The following is a 20905-nucleotide window of genomic DNA, read 5'->3' as shown; positions in this document are numbered from 1 at the left end:
GGACAAAAGTTAAGACAGAGATGATCAAGCTTAGCTGTGGGATATTTAAAGTCTGAGTTTTCATAGCTAGCAGCCAGTTCTGGCAGCTGAAGCACAGAAAGGGAAAGCTAAACTTGCACCATAATTAAGTGTCTTCTAGTGATCTATATCCAGCTAAATAAATTGGCTCTGTTTCCTCCTCCTCACTTTGCATGACCAAATTTAGCAACACACAGGAGGACCTCTAACACAGATTTCAACAGAAAAGCCATCAAAGTATGAGTTGGGCAGGGAGGGAATCTTTCACATACACATCCTGTTCTTCCTTTAAAGGATCTCATTATACCTTAATATATGGATTCTAGGAGCAAGGCTGAATATGAAGCAACATCCAAAAGGACAGCACAGGGATACAGGTTGCTTTTAAAGGGACAGCAACTACTAATAAGCGTGTTATTATATACCAAGCCAAAGCAAATGTCCAAACCAAAAGAAAAAGGAGAAGTACGAAGTGGACCGTCATTTTCAAATGGAGTGCTAGCACCCGTCCAGTGGAATGAGAGTATCAGTGATCACTCCAGGGCCCACAACTGCTTGTCTTTAGGCTGCCTAGAACAACTAGATTTTCTCATTAGTCTTTCTTTTGCAATGCAGGAACACAGATTTGCATCAAATGCTGAACAGGTAGACTCCCTTTTCCTGTCCTTTCCCTACTTTTAGAAAAAATTGGGAGAATGTGGGTGGGCTTCAGGGACGAGAAGAGGAAGGGGATGTCCCACTACATGAGCCAAAATCTGTTCCATTCACACAACAGCTGTGTTGGGTATAACCATAGAAGCCAAGTACAGAAGGCTGGGGTGGTGGGTGGCGAGAGAGAGGAAATGAGGGCAGGAGAAAACTCCAGGTATTGGTCGTCTAAGATATTGATGTGGACCTTCAAGACTCTTGAAATATTGTTGAGGTTTCAGGATGGCAATCATTGAACGTGCTTTCAATAAAAACACACTCAAAACCACCCACATATGAGGATTGTTTACAAGAACTGCAACAGTAGTTGCCATTCCTTTAAAGAACAACCTGTATTACCCAACACTATTATTTTAGACATTTCCTGGAAGGAACCAGTGCTATGTGACCACATCAATTAGGATCCAGCCTGAAAGGAATCTAAGCTGGCAGGTGGCACAAGAATATCTGTAGCTTGCAGAATATCTGTAGCATGCCAGGGGAAGAAATGGAAAAAAGGTACCACCAATCTAATATAGCCTCATAGCCAGTGAAAACTAGAGTGATTTGAAAGAAAATCCATGCTCTTCATAGCTTTATCCGCCCCCACTATCGTTTCTCCATAGAGTCACTTCTTTAAAATTATTTTGCTGAAACATATGAACTGAGACACTTGAAACTTCTTCAAAATATTCCTGTCTGCACTCCTAGAAATATGAAGTGTCCAAAGCAAACATGCTGCCTTCACCAATATGTTTCTGGTTCCGCCACTGTCTGCCACTAATGTCCACGGTAAAGGAGGAAATCACAAAGGGGGGTGGAGAGAGACTGAAGAAACACAGATGGTCATGACAGTGAAGGACTTCTGGCACATGGTATGTAGACTTCCTTGCTCTCTCAAGCCATCAGAGGCCACTCTTAATTTTAGTCATTTATTCCATTTTTGCTTTTTATTTCTCACCTTTCCTCCAAGGTGGCATACATGTCTCTGTTAGGATCATCCTACTTGCTTGTAGGACCCCGGCAGAGACACATGCCTGACTGGCATGTTCTCTCCTTCCTGGTCGTTCGTTTGGGAGCTTCAAAAGCTCTCTCCAGCCCGAACATCACAGTGACTGATACCAAGAGGCATTAGCATGCTTATGGATCCTGCAGAGATTGCGTAACAGACTGAGCAGCACAGCATTTTGGCTAAACTATGTTTGTTTACATATAATACACTCGGAGCATTCTGAGTTAGCTCCTTCCTCTTTCTCATCAGACAGCAAAGAGGGAAAAAATAAGGATAATAGTTCCATACCACGGGACACAGTAATACCAAAACATCCTGTCTCTGTCACTTCCCACACTGTGGAATGAAAACATACATCGTCATGTGACATAAAACAATCCTATGACTGCAAACACGGTGCAAGAATCCTAACATCCTCCCCCGATCCATGAACTGTGTTGTAGTGATCAGTGTAACTGCAACAACCATACAGATGTCATACACATAGTATACCCCTGTATCACCCGTTCCACCCTTGGAACTACCTGCAAATGGCCTTGGGCCTTACCATCTTGCACTTCTGACTAGTCTTGGCGTCACAGCACTCCTGACTATCACAAAGTTTTACACCTGGTTTCGTCGGGACTCGAACTCTAGCCTCGTTCCTCTCTGAGCAATCAGTGTTGGCACACATGGCCTTTGGACATGGTTCAGCTTCCTTCTCCAAGGAAACAGTGTCTACCCTTACAGCCTTTGGGTGTGGTTTCCCGTCCTTTGAGGACAAACCCTGTACCCCTTTCAAGACTTCGGGTTCCAAGACCTGTCTCAAGCTACTAGCCACAGCTAAATCTGCAACAGCTGTGTTAGCAAACTCCTGATCATACCTGGTGGTAGCTGTCTCAGATCCACGCATCAGGCTCAGGTCCACTACTGCAAACTATGTTTGCCGAGCGTATCACTCTGTTGCTTCTGAATCCACACATCAGAATCTCCATTACCAATAGGGTGCCTCTGTGAGATATCCATATTGCCTCTCCCTTTTGCTTTGTCCTGAACACATTCAGTACACCTGACTATCTTTGTGTCAGATATCAGCATTTTGGAAGACCCATCTACACATCCTGCATGTTAAATGGGAAGGCCTAATTAGGCCCGTGGGGCAGAGATCCCTCACTATGGTATTATCAGGTTCCACAAAAATGATCCAAATACACACACCCCTTCCAAAAAGAGGCACATGCCCCAACAATAATTGCTGTATTCAAGGGATGAACAACTCAAATTGACATCCTTCTGGTGGGGATCATAACCCATAGAAAACATCCAGGTTTACAAGAGTAACTACCGTATTTTTCGCCCTATAGGACACACCGGCCCATAGGACGCACCTAGGTTTTTTGGGGGGGGGGGATAAAGGAAAAAAAAATATCCCCCCCCCAGGCTTCCCCCGACCCCAGCCCCTAGAACAGGAGCCAGAGCGATGCCAAAGCTGAGCGCAGCTTCAGCATTGCTCTGGGAGCTTGCGCAACCTTCGGGAGCCCGGCGCGGCTTCGCGCCGGGCTCCGGGGGGTTGCGTGGAGCTGCGCCGAGCTCCCGAAGGTTGCGCAGAGCTGCCTGTGCTCCCGGGCTCGGCGCAGCTCCATGCAACTCCCCAGAGCCCGGATCTGCGCAGAGCTTTCTGAAGCCTGGAGAGGGAGAGGGGTCGGTGTGCACCAACCCGTATCGCTCACCAGGCTTCAGCAAAAGCCTGTATTTGCCCCATAGGACACACACACATTTCCCCTTCATTTTTGGAGGGGAAAAAGTGCCTCCTATAGGGCGAAAAATACGGTATTTGAAGGAACATCAGCTGCAAAGCCACAATCACGCTCTGGGGCTTCTCTACAAGAGTTTAAGCAGCTGCTAGTCCAATGGGGAGCCTTCTACGGATCTTACAGAGGACACAATTCTCCAGATCTCTATAAGAATTCTACTTTTCAAAATTCTAGTATTCTGTGGAATACTATATTGCCTCAAATGCTAGCTGATGAAAGAACATAGGAAGCTGCCTTATATCAAGTCAAACCATTTATTTCACTGACTTGCAGTGGCTTCTCCAGGGTTTCAAAAGGGCTCTCTCCTAGACCAACCTGGAGACATCGGGGACTGAACCTGGGGCCTTCTGCTTGCAAAGCAGAGGCACTACAACTGAGATATGGCCTTACCAGTAAGAAAGAGGGAAGAATTATTTTTGAAAGACCCTTCCTAGGCAAAACAACTAAGAACCAGAAGTACAAGCTGACAGCCCCCCTGTTTGAAGATACAGATCACGTCACGAACTATGAGAATGTTAGAGGGAAAAGAGTGCATCCTATTCTTTTTCTAACCAACTGGCCAAGTTTGGTCCCAGCCCTCTTATTCAGGAGACAGATAAAATGCCTATCTCCAACAGACAAACGTATTTTACTTACAGTGTACACAATGACAAACCCTATTTAATGCTATGGTTGTAGTGGGAATGGCTTCTGGTGAAATGGCCTACAGCAACATTGCTGTAGGTTGCTATCCTGTCGGATCTGATAAGCTTTTAGGTCAGGAACTGCACTCTAGGTTTTCTTGCAGATCCATTACAAACGTATTCTAGAAAGTAAGATAGCCGGGTCAAGAAAGCAGTCATCTAATAACTATGCTTATCTGGCTATTCTTCCAGCTGAAAAAAGCATGAAAAACTGGTTGGCTTAAGAAACTATTAGAAGCATTGGTTAAAAGCTACATTCTCCTTGGCTTATTTTTATTGGATAAAGGTAAAGGTAAAGGGACCCCTGACCATTAGGTCCAGTCGTGGACGACTCTGGGGTTGCGGCGCTCATCTCGCTTTATTGGCCGAGGGAGCCGGCGTACAGCTTCCGGGTCATGTGGCCAGCATGACTAGGCCGCTTCTGACGAACCAGAGCAGCGCACGGAAACGCCGTTTACCTTCCCGCCAGAGCGGTACCTATTTATCTACTTGCACTTTGACGTGCTTTCGAACTGCTAGGTTGGCAGGAGCTGGGACCGAGCAACAGGAGCTCACCCTGTCGCGGGGATTCGAACCGCCAACCTTCTGTTTGGCAAGTCCTAGGCTCTGTGGTGTAACCCACAGCACCACCCATGTCCCATTTTATTGGATAGGCAGGCATAATTACAAACAGTATTAATTGCTAATATTTCAAACCGATGACCAAAGATGTCAAAGTCTAACACTGGGGGATTAGATACCTTGCAGGGAAGTTGTTCCAAAAGTTCTCTTCTTGTGTGTTTCCACGCTGCGAGCAAAGAACTCTTGTCATATTCTCAGACACTGGAGAGTCATGCTGCCTATTCACCGGGTGGGGGGCGAGGAGAGGTTCACCAGCTGTGCACCTTTATCTGCATCCTCCCCTTCCCTCTGACTCCTAGATCAGTCATAACCTTATATGTACAAACCAAAGCATTTTCATCAACCACTGTATGAAGGCTTGGACTCTTGTTCATCGTTGCCACCAGTTGTTGTTTTAACACTGCATCTACCTAGAACCTGTATTTTGAATATATTTTTGTTTCATTCCACAGGTTGTTCACCTTAAGACAGAGTAGTCTGAGAAACAAAGAATGACTCTGAGAGGTTCCAACATTATTGCTACGGCATCTGCTAACCTTTTTTTCCAAAAATTGCTGAGTTAGAGAAACTTTTTGAAGTCGCTTGCAACTGCTGAAAACCAACTTGTGTCACATCTGTAAAGAACTAAACACCACCAATCCCTTTTTAGCACACACTCTCTCAAACATACCCAAACTTCTGGAGGTTATATACGGTGTACTGAACCTGTATTCAAAATTCCCCAGGCACCAGGCACATTTTGCGATTGGCATGGGTCCAGTTGAGACCAAGTGAAGATATTTTGTCACCAGGTATGGTGATTGACATCTCCACCATCTGGCTGGTGCAACAGCGTTTTCTGTTGTTGTGCGTCCCCCCACCCCATGTGTCCCAGCATCAAAAGATGCTGCTGTGTGCCAGCCAGCCAGCCAGGTAATTTGTAGGGATGTCTTATCACTGTTTTATTCTGGATTGTTTTATTTGATATTTTAATGTGCTGTAAACCGCTTTGAGACTTGTTTCTTTAAAATATAAAGCGATGTAGAAATGAAATGAATAACAATAATCATCATCCTCTTCTAACAAAACCCAACAACCTGTAACCTAGGTTTAAGGTGCCATTTGACTTATATATCTGAGTTTCTAACACTGTACCCAACACAGGCAGCAACAGAGAAAACCAATTTAGTCAAGTTTCCCTCACTGCAGGACAGATTCTTACTTACTGCTGGTAATCAGCCAAGTGGACAAAGGTAAAAAAGGTAAAGGACCCCTGGATGGTTAAGTGCAGTCGAAATCGATTATGGGGTGTGGTGTGCATCTCTGTTTTCAAGCTGAGGAAGCTGCCGTTTGTCTGCAGACAGCTTTCCAGGTCAAGTGGTCAGCATGACTAAACCACTTCTGGCACAACAGGACACCGTGATGGAAGCCAGAGTGCACGGAAATGCCATTTACCATCCCGCCACAGCGGTACCTATTTATCTACTTGCACTGGTATGCTTTTGAACTGCTAGGTTGGCAGAAGCTGGGACAAAGCGACAGGAGCTCACCCCGCCGTGCGGTTTTGAACTGCCGACCTTACCACAAAACTTTAGAGAGAACAAATTAATATTATCACTGAGTGCTTCTGGCGCACAAAGCTAGACAAAGAAAGCTAGACAAAAACTTAACTGACTCTCTCAAACAAGAAAAGAACAGTACCAGGAAACGTCTGACACCATCCAGATATGTACAACAAAGTTCACTGCCACCTAATGAATAAACTATATAATGACGCTATCCACATCTGATAATAGGATTCATTCTATTGCAGTCATATTTCAAGCACTCCCTTAAAAGCAAATTTGAAGAACATTTACAGACAACAATAATCTATCTTCCATACACCCCAACTTAAAACCCTGTCTTCCTGAAGCTGTTTGAAGGAGAATTTAGTCCAAAGAACATGTTGCATCCTGGTAACCCTGGTCTCCAAGCAACAAGAAACCTACCACAGATGGTACGTCCTGCTACAGAGTTTTCCATCTCTAAATCTGCATTTGAGATTTTAACTGTTTCCCTGGGTCCCTTTGCAGCACAACATTTTTGTATTACATGCACTGTTTCTATGGCTATCCATCTGTTTTAGGTAAAATTATGAGATTCTACTGGGCATTTATTCCTCATATCATACCAATCACAGTCCTTCAGAAAGGCAGGCCCCAGAAATTATCTGCCTTTTTCTATTGCTCTTTCTCCAATGATTTTGGGATGGGATATCTAGTCCTTCCTTTACATTCACATCCACTTTGGGAAGTAGGTTGGACTAATGACAGAAAGCAACATGCTAATAAATGTACATAAGGCTCTGAACATTTATCAGACAGTACTTCCGCATTTTAAAAATCTTTTCTTTGCAACTATTAATTCTACAAACGTATTTCTGAGATATTCAACAGCATGAGATCAAAAAACTTCCATCACTTCTTGAAGTCTGACACAGATCCTTTTATTATATCCGTTGGAGGTCCTTTTGATGTAATAGAAGAAACTTCATGGCACATGAGTCATGCCATACAGTCTTCTAGTACATCAAAAGGGCTTGCCTCTTAACACAGGGATGGGGAACATCTTCAAGATGCTGTTGGACTCCAAAATTTCATCAGACCCAGGTAGCTTAGCCAAGGATACAGGGGGTTGTAGTCCAATGATGTCTGGACAGCCACAGATTCCCCATAGTGATGCCTAATGGATGTGAAGGGTTCTACGTCAAAGTTAGAGAACAGCTGCTAAAGAAAGAAAAATGGGGGTAGAACCAAGATCTCTTATCCTCCTCCCTCAGATGATGTTTTCTTCACCCTCAATGTTTTACTTCTCTGAAATTGGACTCCCCATAAACAATTCAATGATAGCCATTGCAGAAAAAAATTAAACACAGTTAAGCTCATTTTAAAATAATCTCTGAAGGAATATTATCAGCTAGAGGCTGCTTGTTGACTTATAGTAATTCCCCATGGCCCTGAAAAATCCTCTTAAACCCATATCAGATAAAGACTGTAAAACTGTTATCATCCTAAGCTCACTGGACAGCTACAGCAAGTTGGGAAGCATCTTCCATTTGTTTCTCAACACCAAGAGGGCAGCTTACTGCTAATAATTCAGGCCACAGTTCCTGAACATTCCTTTATCCAAGGTGGCGCAATGAGACCAAAGGGATTTGCTCCAATGTTTCGTATGGCAGAGGTTCTAGTGATCTAGAGCTATTTGCCCTCTCTATAAACATGGTTTCCACACTGCACTTGCTCTTTGCTCGCAACACAGTGCAGCTTGGAATACTTGGCTTGCTCTTTACTGCAGAGTGGGCATTAGCTGGTCAACAGAAGTGCCTGTCTGAGGTGTGGACAAGATGGCTGCCTTCAGGGCCTCTTCCATTCTAGGAGGGCAGATTATTAAATGGAAGTTGAAGGGAGATGTAAAAATACATAATGTCTGCAGATTGTTCTGTCTGAACTCTGTTTTTCAACACACTCCTATTATATTCTCATTTTGCATACAGAAACAGAAGATACCAGTTACTTGAAATCCTAACAATTCAGTAGTACATCCTTGCTTGGTCTCTCTGTTTTCAGTCCTCCCAATTCATGTCAGAAACCTCCCTGCTTAAAATTACTCGGCATTCATTTGGATGTCAACTGGGTTCCTTGAGGCTAGAATTAGAACACCACAGGGGTCCTTCATCAGCACTGTTTTATCACACCTCCAAATCATCTGACTTTCACTTCCCTATGTGGGGTAGAAAACTTAGAAAAGCAACAAGAAAAGAGGAATAATCCGATTGTTTTGCTGCCCCTGGAAAGTGTGGTGGAGATGGAAAGATCATATGCCCACAAGAGTGTGAAGTAGGGTTAAGGCAGCTGTAAATATTAAAAAAATTGTCCAAAATTGTTTCTGACCAAATGTATTTGTCGTAGTCATAGAAGAAAGGTGAAGAACAGGGTGAAGTAAAGAACAGTAGTAGTAAAGTTATTTTATAACAGGAGCTATTTTTTGTCACTTGTTAAGGAGCCATCACTTAGTACAGGAGTAGCCAGCATTGTTCCCTTCAGTTGCTTTTGAACTACAACTCCCATCAACCCCAGCCTGATGGCCAATGGCAAAGGATTATGAGAGCCATAGTACAACATCTGGAGGAGCCCACACTGGCTACCCCTGTCTTAGGGGCATGGCGCCATGTTTGTATGCAGCAAATTCCAGGTTCAACCCCAGACAATTCCAATTTATGGATCTCAGGGTCCAGGACTGGTAAATGATGCTAGGCTAAATGGATCTATGAAGGCACACTGTATAGAACAGCTACATAGGTTAACACGGTTAGATTGGTTCTTAACCTTTCATTCACTACCTCCCACCAAGTATGTAAGATCAAGTAAAAGGAGGGGGGGCACATAAAAACAGAACTCCAGACAAGGCAAATTTATGATATCTATGACACTTGATATTATATATGTATATATTTATGATATATGTATCCATCTCAGACACACACTCAATGAGATCCTTGTGCCTGATGGCTGCCAGCCAACTCCTTAATATTAGGATCAATATTAGTAGACAGCTTGAGCCTCAAGTCTTCGTGATCTGGCCTTGTTCCTTGCCAAACACATTAGCAATGGGTACACTTGACTAGGTACAATGAGAGCAATAGCAAAAGCAGGTCCTCTCATTGTTTGAGGACAACTGACAGGAATTTCATTCCTCATTGCTGTGTACCACTTCAAGTGGGGCACATATTCTACAATTCACCTCTGCTGACTGTCACAAGCTGCCACGGGAGGAGAAGAGGCTGCCAGAATACCAAATGCCCCCCAATTCCCTGTAAAAGTTCTGAATGTTGTACCACCTCAGTGTAATTGCTCCGGGGTGGGGTGACCACATATGGTCACAGTTACAAATCACTAGGCTAGACCTTTGTTCTTGCCTGCAACCCCTTTGGGAACCAAAGCAGACTCGCTCAGTACATCAATCACAGTTGCCAAAATAAAACTCTGGCATCAACTGCAGTAACAGCTGCCCCTGCTCCCCCGTCCTCAAATGCAACAGGCAAACTAATACAAAATGACTGAGGTGACAAGAAAGTGGAGGCAGAGCATGAGAGTGAGCCAGCCTCAGGGGGGAAATGAATTTTGAAGAGAGTGTTGGGTGGGGGAATAGAGATGAGGGAAGTAAGTATACTAAAGCCTCCTCAGAGAAACAGCAGGAGAATGACAAAGTTGTGAAATGGGAAATTTTCACTGGTAATAGAATAATGGCTTCTTTCCATTATAGGGTTTCTCAGAGCTGCATCTGGCTGAAGCTACAGGGACCACATTCTGCTTTCAGAGTTCACTGAGCAATTGCTAAGGCAGGGGATGGGTGCCATATGCTACCAGCTGCACTTACGGTTATCACTTTCCCCATTTAATGCTGAGAGACTGTTCTGAGGCACAGAGGCAGAGAAACCTGCCCAGCTCTGGCCTTTCTTCTTGCTCAGACAACCCATTATTCTTACATATCTGCCAAGAACTGCAACAGGACCTGTCAGCAAGCTGAAAGAGATCCCCAAGCAGCCTCAAGTACCAGAGGGCTGCCAAACCATTGCAACCACTCATCAAGAGAAAGGAAGGAAAGAAGGAAGGAAGGGTGGAAGAGACAAGAGTTTCTTAGCTGTCATCGAGGAAGCACAGTGCATGCTGCAAAGTGCCACCCTGCCAACTTTACGGCAGTGCCCACGTAGACAAAAAGGGTGCATTCTGCATGTGTGCTTTCTTATTCTGCAAGAAGCATAACTGGATTCTGCAACCTGTGAACATTATTGTATCAGACAAATTCACATTCATTTGGCCATTTTGAAGGCAAGAGGGAGAAAAACATGACACCAGGACCATCCCATCTCCTCATACAGCCATTTACCACCAGCTGTCATGTGGGAAGAATCATTTTGACTTGCTGCATGTTGGGTGTGCGTGTTTTAATGTGCATTGGTTTCACTTACTTTAAGCCACCTTTCAGGGATTTGTATCCTGCAAAGGATGGTTGTAATTAATTACAAAGGTTAGCTGTGCCACCACTAGTTATTTGGAGAGACATCAAGCTATGTGTGAAACTGAAGCATCATATCACACATATTAGACATTTTTCTAAGCCCATCTGCAAACCCCAAGTATCTGATTTGAAACACACAGTTACGAAATCAAGCCGCAAAGTGGTAGTCCTAGAAAGAAGAAAGACAGGGCCAGCAGCTTTCAAGGATCCAGCTTACATCTCCCATCTCTGTATCTGAGCTCTTCAATATAGCTCTGGTGCAACCTGAACATTTAGCAAGGACTATGGATATCCTTGGCAGGCAGTTCATACTACTGTGAGCAGACATCCCATACACAGGGATGTGCATATATAACCGTATGTTATCGTACTATGACTTTTAAAATAAGTTTCTATAGTATTACAGTACTGAATTTAAAGAGAGTAAAATTCAGTTGACAAAGCAGAAAATCTAATATGGAAGAGCCAGCTGTTGATGTGCTTATCTTTTAAGGCCATGATCAAATGGTATACATTTGTATACCCCTGACCTGTTGTTTTGGTAGAAGCCAAGATGACAGCATCAATCATTGCAAATAACAGAAGACAAGAAACTAGAGTGGTACAAACCACAGGAGGTTTTAAGGAAACAGCAAAATCAGCAGATCTAGTAGTTCAGAGCCACCTTTAGAACGTGGCATCTTTGGGCAGCTGCTGGGGCCCCAGCATTCCAACAGACCCATCTATAACACACACAAAGCAGCAGCACTAAGTAGCTGGGAGCTACCATTTAAATATTTCCCATGATGCCCCAAATGATGCTACAATGGGGACATAATGGAAAACTAAAATGGCTTTCCACTGCACAGCATTCATTTAGAGTGCTTCCAGAACCCATCAATGTAAGAGAAGCCCCCAAAGGCCACTCCAGTGAGAACCCCAACCGCAAGCGACAGAGGCAGAGTTCAGGTTCTGCTGCTTTCAAAAACAGGGCCTCACGTCATGGTACTTTTCAGGCTACAATAAGTAGTTTTCAGATTTAAATAGTTTTAAAAAGCAAGGTGGAGATTCCCCCACCCCACTCGGGTTGGATTAGAGGGTGAAAAGAGAACTGTGGCACCAGAACTATTCAGGGGAAATAGTATTATTCTGTTTCGAGAGCATAATTTATTTCACAATATTTATAAGTACCACTTGGTTGTAACAAAACCTCATGCCTCCTTGCTTAAGGGAGAATCTCTATTTTGTCTATTTAAATATGGTAAATTTATTTTTCAATTTTATATCCCACTTTTTCTCCAAAGAGCTCAAAGCAATTGACTTGAGGTCCTCTTCTCACTGACTCCCACGGCATTTTACCCTCACCACATTGTATCTTCAAAGGCCTGGCCCAGGATATTTTGCTATCTGAAATGAAGGAAAAGATGGTGCACTCTCTTTCCACATACAGAAACCACATGGAGAGAGGCAGGTGAATCTTCCTTCAACACTGGTATGGGATAGCTTCCTCCATCAAATCTGATGACAGCTCGCTAAATCCAGGGGGCATAGGGCAGGCCACATAGTACACATGCAGCTCTGTCCTCTTAACACCTCACAGCTACCCAGAATTCACAGCCTGAAGCAGCTGCTTCACTCTACCAAAGGGTAAGGTCCGGCTGAATGTTGATTGCCCCATGGCCACCTAGTGAACTTCAAGGTACAGTGGGGATTTGATCCTTAGTCTCCTCAGTCCCCATCTGACATTCTAACCACAATGCAGGACATGCTTGACTTGTAAGCACTGAATAATAATTGGCAATCTCTTGATTCTTCGAAGAATCAGGTTTGAAAGGATGTCATCCACAAATGCTACCGGAAGTATTACAGTTCTACAGTATTACAGATTCCCCATCCCAGTTCAGTTGTATGCTATTTATATCATCATTTGGTTACTGCATATAGTTAACATTGCAGTTGATACCTTGGGTTAATAAGAGACTGAAATGCCTGTGACACTTACCAAGTTCTGGCAATGTTCTCTTTTTAGGGTAAATGGCTTCTTAAGGCACCTGCTGCTACAGGTTCTGAATGTAATTTTTAAAAGCAAAGGAGGAGAAGGAGCGAAAAAGATTGCCAAATTACACGGTGAAAATCAAGCATATAATGCATATCTGATAAAATATCAGACGGCATACTTTATCAAAAGGTGAATAACTGGGTGTGTTTTGCTTAGAGCAGCTGAGCAACAAGCGCACTGAATAAGACATGCAAACTAATGAGCGGAACAGAGAATGCAGCCTGGGGTCACTCTTTTCCTCCACAGAGCAGCAGCAAAGCATCTTTCCATAAATTGAACAGTATATCATTTAAGCAGAAACAGCAGCTCTCCACCCCCCTCCCCAGTCCTCTTGTACGCAATGTACCATTAGCCTGCAAATTCATGGTTACCAGACAAATCAAGAGCAGAGGAGAATCTAAAAACAAACCAACATAAAAGTTTGGCAGGATCACAAAACATGTCAGTTCCAAGACATAACATATCCCTTAGCTGATGGGAATTAAAAAGGCGCTTCCTCTGTTATGAGGCAATTTCATGCACTTCCGCTTGGAGCATCCAATATCCACCAATGTCAGCGAAAATGCTAAGCTAGATGGATCACGGCTTGAAGCTGCTGTAACAATCCCTGTACTCCCAACAGAATGCCTACTGCACTTAAGTGCTGTGAAGTGTCTCAAGAAAGCTAGAAACAAAGAAAGGGAGCCTAGGTGAAGTAAATCTCCATTTAGCTGGGTCCCATTTAGCCATAACAGCTGCACATTATTTGAAGAACTTCTGCTGTTACCGTAACATTGCTATTTAAGCTGGCAAAGTACTATATCCCACTAGTGAGAAGGAAAACAACAGGGGTGATGGACTCCAGCTTTTGCCAACAAAAAGTCATAGCACCACGCCTAAAAATCTGAGCGCAGAAGACTCTCAATGCCAGCATTCCATACAAGCCCAATAGGCCGGTTCCCATGACTAGAGTTGAGTTGACAAGATTTAACGCACACCTCTCTCTCTTTTTTTAACTTTAAACAGCATGAAAGGGGAAAAGTGAAATAATAGGCTCTGGCATGTGCCAGGTGTACATTCAAGTTTGCTCAAACAGAAACAGAGATGGAAAAGTAGGCTGCACGAATGCAAAAATAGCTAGGAAGAGCAGTGTGGTGAAAAGTAGGGTCTAGTAGTAGAAGAACAGCTGCACAGTTGCGCTCTCTTCTGCCTTTAAAACTAGGAAGAAATGAAAAACACAGGGAAATATTGCCCCTGCAAAGAGAGCTGTGATCCAGGCTGTCTCCAGTCATCACCAGTTTACTTGTCATCCAGCAGCATGGCTGTGGCTAATTTTGTTCTTCCTCAAAAATCATGGGAGTCCCTGGTTCACACGATCAAGGGAAACCATGCCTGCTGCCATGGGCTGATGGGAGCTGCAATCCAAAACATCTGGAGGGCACCAGTCTGGCCAAAGCCAGTTTAGGTGATCATGAATGCGAAAGAGTGAGCCTTGGGCTCATGTGCTCTCCCTTCACTCTCTTGCTGTGTCCATGAAAGGAGGTGAATGCTTTTGCAAACAAGAAAGTGAAACATTTCACTCTCCTCTTGCACACAGAAGGCCAAGGCTCCTCACACCTCATTTGCAACCACCAAAAACTAAGGTCTGAACCAGACCCTAGTCTGCTCAATGTGTATTTTGCAAGGATATTAAGCCAAGGAATCTCTTAGCTACCAAAGAATGAAGAGGAGGGTGTGTAAGACGACAGAGAACTATCCCATCTGGCTGATTGGTGTCTCAGATTTTTCCATCTATAAGACGCCCCCATGTATAAGACTGTCGCGAATTCCTCGCGGCGCTTTTTAGCGAAACGCTCAGAGTCCCAGGTTTCTTTTCAGTGCAGTCTTTTTAATGTGAGCTATATACAAGTATTTACAAAAACAGTCCATACAGAGTACCTGCTCCTTAAGGCAAACAAATACTCTCCACCACAGCACCACCACACTACAGCACAACCACCACAGTTACTGTTGAACAGGCTTTCCTTTTTAAAACAGGTGATAGCCAATCACATTAATCACACTCCTGCTGAGTCACTCTGACCCAGCACTTCACAGAGTATTGCATCATCCTGTTGAAGCCTGCAGACTTACTCAGTATCCTGCGAATCCCAACAAAGACCCCCCCCACTGGTGGCAACAACCAATCGCCAGTCTACCCCCAGCACTATCCGTGTATAAGACACCCCCTAATTTTTGACATTATTTTTTAGGGGGAAAACCTAGTCTTATACATGGAAAAATGCGGTACTTTGAGTTAAGTCCCATCAAGTTCAAGAGGATTTACTCTGATGTTCACTGCTGCCTTAGATAATGCAAGAGCTTCTATATAAATGAAGGGGGATTGTGTGTGTGTGTGTGTGTGTGTGTGTGTGTTTGTGTGTGTGTCTGTGTGAAAAAGAGGTCCATCTGACAAACCTTAGTTATTCAAAACTTCTAATTAATTATTTGACTATATCAGAGCATACCTGTGTTAATATCATTTGGGTTGAAGTGTATTGCTCACAAATGTTGAGGTAGTGAAGTTCTATTAGCATGCAAGAATATGAGTGTTTATGGGATTAAGCTACTTCTCCCCATTGACCATGCTCTGTATCTCTGAATCAACAGCACTGTTAACATTAACGGCAATAATAACAGTAATACACTGATTTTATCATTTATGACTGCTCTTTTAACGACATAGTTAATAGAGCAAGATGTGATGTGCACAACATATAGGTCAAAGTTCGTGATCTGTTAAACACTGCAGCCGCAACAGACAGCTGTCACCTATATTCTATTGATAGTAAATTATCATCATACCAGATTTCCAGTTTTTAAGCTTCATACTAAGGAAAAGACATATCTTCTAGCAGGGATGGAACACTTCAAGAACACATAAGATCAGTTACAATCCAAAATGATACGGAAGGATCTCTGAATTACAGCATCATCTTTCCACCAATTTTCCATTGAGTGAAGCCACCTGTGTCCTGGCCGGCAACCCAAATAAAATAAAGAGCTATTCATGGCCACAGGCCCCATTAAAACATAGCTCAGGTCCAAATGGCAGCATGATGTTAATGAGAACCAGGAGATATAAAGCCAAGGAGCACAATGCAGCATGATTTATTCCTTCTGCTCAAAGTGGTTGCCAAGTAGAATCAGCCCATGGCAAATCTTCAAACAGGAGGAGGAGAATTTGCATTTAGCAATGCAAATTCCCCTTACTTTCTTTTTAGCCTTCCGAAGACCCCTGCTTACTGGGGTAGAGAAACAATTTTCCTGGCTAAAGCTGCTTTAAAAATTGCTAAGAAAGGGAGGGAAAATGGCATCTTGTACTGCACTCCTCCAGCTGTTCTTCTTATGCACCAATCCAGGAAGGGGAAAGACCCCAACAACAGGCTTCAGCAAAAACTTCAGTTCACATTTCTAAAACAAATCCACTAGAATGCTTTTCCTGTGGTTCTTTAGTCAAATACCCCTCATAATGTACCTCAGGAGTGATCGGTCTGATAAGCAATGCCTCAGATGTGGTTGATGCTGAACACCTGTCATATCCAATAATCATCCAGTGAAGATGAACAATAAGTTCCTGAAAGGTAGTTTGGGTTTCACAATCAACCATAAATCTCTTCTGGGTTTTGGCTCAATATTTGTGGAGACATCTCCAATAAAAATACTACCTATTTCTACAGTAAAAATAGCTGTTGGGCTGCGCTTGCCCCACAATAAAACCATAAAATTTGATAATCATGTAAATCATCCTTGGTAATCCTTTGTTCCAAAAGCCTAACCAAGTAGTTTGAAGCAGGGAAACTATAGTTTGGATAGTTAAAAGTCACATGGAGGAAGGTTCTGTGAAAAATTACTTCAGAGAGTGATTATGCCCCCTCCAAAATAGTCTCTCAGCCTTCAAGTGGAGGTGTTCTTGTGATTGATTTAAACATTTTTTTTTTCTACTTGTGACTTTAAGATGCGTTCAGAGAAAATAGAATATGGAGAGTCTGGACAAATGTGAGAGAAAGAGACCTTCATTTGATCACAGGCAACGCAATCTGGCAAAGCTCATCTGAGAGTTGACTGAAAGTAGATTGCCAGGTTTCCTCTAGGTGTTTTGGGATACAATTCCCATCAGCCCTTGCCAGTATGGAATTCTGAGAGATGTAGCTCAAAACATCTCGAGGAAACCAGGTTCGGGGGAAATGACATAGAGCAACATTCACCTGGAAGCTGCTTTATGATAACGCGATAACATGGAGAGTGCCTCGCTCAGTCCATTTGTATGAGCACCATAATGGTGTAAAAGCTGGATGCTGTCTCAAGCTGTTTTTTCATGGCAAGCAGACTGCTCTTTGCTTTAGCATTTCTGTGGCTTCACTGGATCAGTCCCCATCTTTAAATAACAGCAAACAAAGACAAAATAATCATTTAATGTTTACCACAAACTACCAGGGCACTAAGTGGTATGATGAACCAGCAAGTGCATGGTTTTTTGGTTTTCTTTTAAATCCTTTTTACTCACCCTTCCCCCACACACTTCAGAGCACTCAGAAATACTAAAACTCCCATCTCCCCCACAGTCCCTTGGGCAAGTCTGCTGCCAAATAAAAGCCGCTGAACCTAATGAGGGAATTAAAAATTCATAACTTGATGAAAGAAGAAAGTTTGGTTCCACTTCTGAGAAAATGAAAAACAGTAATTCACTCATAGTTCAGAAGTGTTTCTTGAGTGGGTAGAGGAAAAGGATATTCCAAGGTTTTTCAGAAATAATTAGCAATGTGGTCAAAGTCTACGATTACCTGGTTCAGAATAAGAATTTGCCCAGTTCATAATGATGAAATTACAAACTAAGCAACGATCTCCCCAAATGTTCTTTGCCAGCTCAGAATGCAAAATGTTTTTTTTTCTGAGCATGTGTGGTCAGGATTCAGCAGACCACATACCCTAAGACAGCTACTTTAAAGGGCCACGCCTTTAATGTTAAATCTCTTTCTTTCATTGTAACTCACAAGTTAATTACTGTGAACTATGGAACTTTACCAAGTAGGTTTTTCTGTTAGGCAAGTATCTTCTTTGGGGGCAACCCGCTTGATTTTTTTTCTTGTAAGTGTTGCCCACCCTAGCCCCAATCATACCTAAAATTCCCACACATATCTCTCCCCCCGCCTTTTGGATTCCTAGGCAACTTTCAACCCATGACTATAATGCTAGAATGATTAAGTGATGCATGCAGCACCTTCTGTGAGCATTGCAACCACTTTAAGCTCAGACTGAACTCTGAAAACAGGTAAGCTTTTCCACTGACAAAATTCATAATTACCAGATCAAGCTAAGGGGGATTCTTCTATCACCTTCAAAGCAAACGGCATCATTCTCAATCACATGAAAATCCCATGAGAGGGGATTTTCAAAATAAAACTGCTTAAATTTTCTCTCCTTGTCACTTTTCTTACCAAAACAGAAAACGGTGGGGGGGTGTCACGGTCTTTCCCCCTCCCTTAGACAAACCCTTACTAGGCTTGTAGCAGTCACATGAGTGAGATTCATTCTCTTTCCACATGGGCCATGTCACCAGCCCATATGGACAGCTGAGAACTGCCTCTCAGGAGGATCATCCATGTGATAATTTTCAACAGATTTGAAATGCAGAGGGAATCTCTAAAATGTGACTATGGAACTCCCTTTCTGCAAGTCATCCAAAGATCAAGGCTACAGGCTGTTCAGAGGCCATGGTGGTATTAAGTACTAGAGAAGAACACAATGTGCACCACCTACATCCTTGTAAAAATGTTAGCAAATTCATTCTTGTAACATATAATTTTCTGTTTGGTATTAGTTATCCAGCTTGAGCTTTGAGGCTAAACTAATTAATGCTGTACATTAAAATTAAGTTTTGTCCTGCATGGCTGGCTATACCCCCAAAAGCATTTCTGTACATTCAAATCACTAGTTTTCAAAGACTGCAAGAGATTCTAATAAATACAGGAGCTCAAAGGGTTTAGTGCCTCCAATTGTGGGTCATATTGCTTTTGCTATTCTGCTGCTTTCTCTGTAACAGGCATGTCCAACTCCCAAGAGACTGTGATCTACTCCCAGTACAAAAAAAACCTGGCAGTGATCTACCCATTGTCATTTGTGGGAGGAGGAGTGTGCGTGGGGTGGGTGGATTGCCCAGAGTTGTTGAGCTTTGTGGGGAGAGGATTACACAAAGGTTTTTTTTAGCTTTTCCTCTGTAACTTTTTGTACACGGTAAGGATCCCGTGATCTACCAGTAGATCGCGATCTACTGGTTGGGCATCCCTGCTCTATAACAACTGGATGCATGCCTTCTCCTTCAATCACCTCCCAAGTGTACTTATCTACTGGTGCATCAATCCTTCACTTTATCTAGAACCATTATATTATTCAACACCTCTCTTCTACACTAATTTCAGGGGCTCTTCTTTTCCCCTGTCATGTACTTGCACTATTTCGCTCCCATTCACGAGTATTTAATTAAACCAATCTGGATTTATACTGAATTATTAAACACTTTGAGACACAGCTCTGCACAAAGAGTAACATTTGCACAGCTGGGGGGTGTAAACAGCTATTTTAATACTACTGTCTATATTATCTGTATTCTCTTTATTACTAAACATTTCTGGGGATTAGTAATTCACCATTAAAAGCCAGAGTGCTTTCTTGAGAACCCCATCTGTGCCTGCTTGAAAAAATTATAACTGATTGGTAGATATTACTGACATAAAAAGCTACTGCTGCTTTAGGAGTGAATTCTGGGGTTGGGACAGTCAACAAAGCGTTAATAGGAGGTAAAGGAAGGCACTCTTGAAGGTACCTGGACCCCCCCAAGTTCTTTAGGGCTTTAAATGTAATCATTATTCAAACAAACAAACAAACAAACAAACAAAAACAAACAAACACCTAGCACTTTGAATCTGGGCTGGAAGCAGACAGGTAGTTAGCAAAACTGTTGTGAAATTGGCAGTATATGATCAGAGCAAGCTGTCCCAGTTAAAAACCTTGCAATTGTATTTATTTTCTGAATTCACACTTCACTGTTCAATATAATTTCCCGGACATCTGTACTTACTGTTTAGCCAACAATATGCAAACAACTTACACTGTTATAGTGCAAACAGGGGGAAAGTTACAGGTGAGACTTTCTAGCAGCCCATCACATTCTATGGTGACAGTGAACTGACCTTTGGAATTATGTTTGGAATCATCTGTAGCTCCTGGTATTGCTCTCCCTGGTCGCAATCGGTTCAGTTTAATTTCTCCTAAAATTTATTCACCTTAATTTATAGTCATTATAATACTATTTGCCATCTTAATTTAAACAAGAGATAACAAGGTAATGTCTTCATGCAGGGTAACGTCAACCTGAAAAATAAAACAACTTACCCATTAGCTTCATCTTGGCACTGTAGCTCCCAAAGTATCTGTCATCAGTGGTGGGTGTGTGACATTCATACTCGCCAGCATCCCTGTCTTGGAGCTCCTTGATATGCAACAGAGCAGAATCCCCTTGGACCCTCTCTACATAGATTTCTCCGCTCCGGACACGTTGGGTGTAGATCGCATAAGGGAAGGATGGGTCCATGGTGCTAACAATTTGTACCTCCCTTTCTGGGGCAGATGGGAGATATATGGACCACTGGAAATTCTGTTCTGATGGTCCTTGGTAGCCACTGACTTTGCACCAGATAGTGATGTGGGAATTTTCAGTGCGGTATAGAGGTCCGTCTTGAACGGTGACTTGACGTTGTGCAAATGCCAATCCTGAGGGGAAGAAAACAACAAAAGAGTTCAGATACATCTAGCTTATTAAATAAAATAAACTCATATACTACTTTTTAATTAACTGTTCCAAAGTAGTGTCTTTCGTTACACAACTCACTCAGGTTTTCCAAAAAAGGCCATTATTAGAAAGCAGGTGAAATAGGTCCACTTAAGAAGAAAAAGAGGGGAAGTTGTTTGTATAACAATGTAAATTTATTGTTCTAGC

General features: G+C 42.8%; 1 protein-coding gene across 2 annotated transcripts in view; it reads right to left on the bottom strand.

Moving 5' to 3' along the window:
* IGSF3 (immunoglobulin superfamily member 3) overlaps positions 1-20905 on the bottom strand; it is a 120213-nt gene that overhangs the window by 69509 nt on the left and 29799 nt on the right. For both annotated transcript variants that reach the window (XM_081001494.1, XM_081001495.1), the window contains exon 3: positions 20302-20679. In XM_081001494.1, coding sequence (XP_080857620.1) covers positions 20302-20679 — 378 coding nt within the window. The remainder of the gene's footprint in view (positions 1-20301; positions 20680-20905) is intronic.

This window comes from Podarcis pityusensis (genome assembly GCF_964106645.2).
Source record: "Podarcis pityusensis genome assembly, chromosome: 4".
NCBI classification, from domain to species: domain Eukaryota; kingdom Metazoa; phylum Chordata; class Lepidosauria; order Squamata; family Lacertidae; genus Podarcis; species Podarcis pityusensis.
This window is presented reverse-complemented; position numbering and strand designations above follow the sequence as displayed.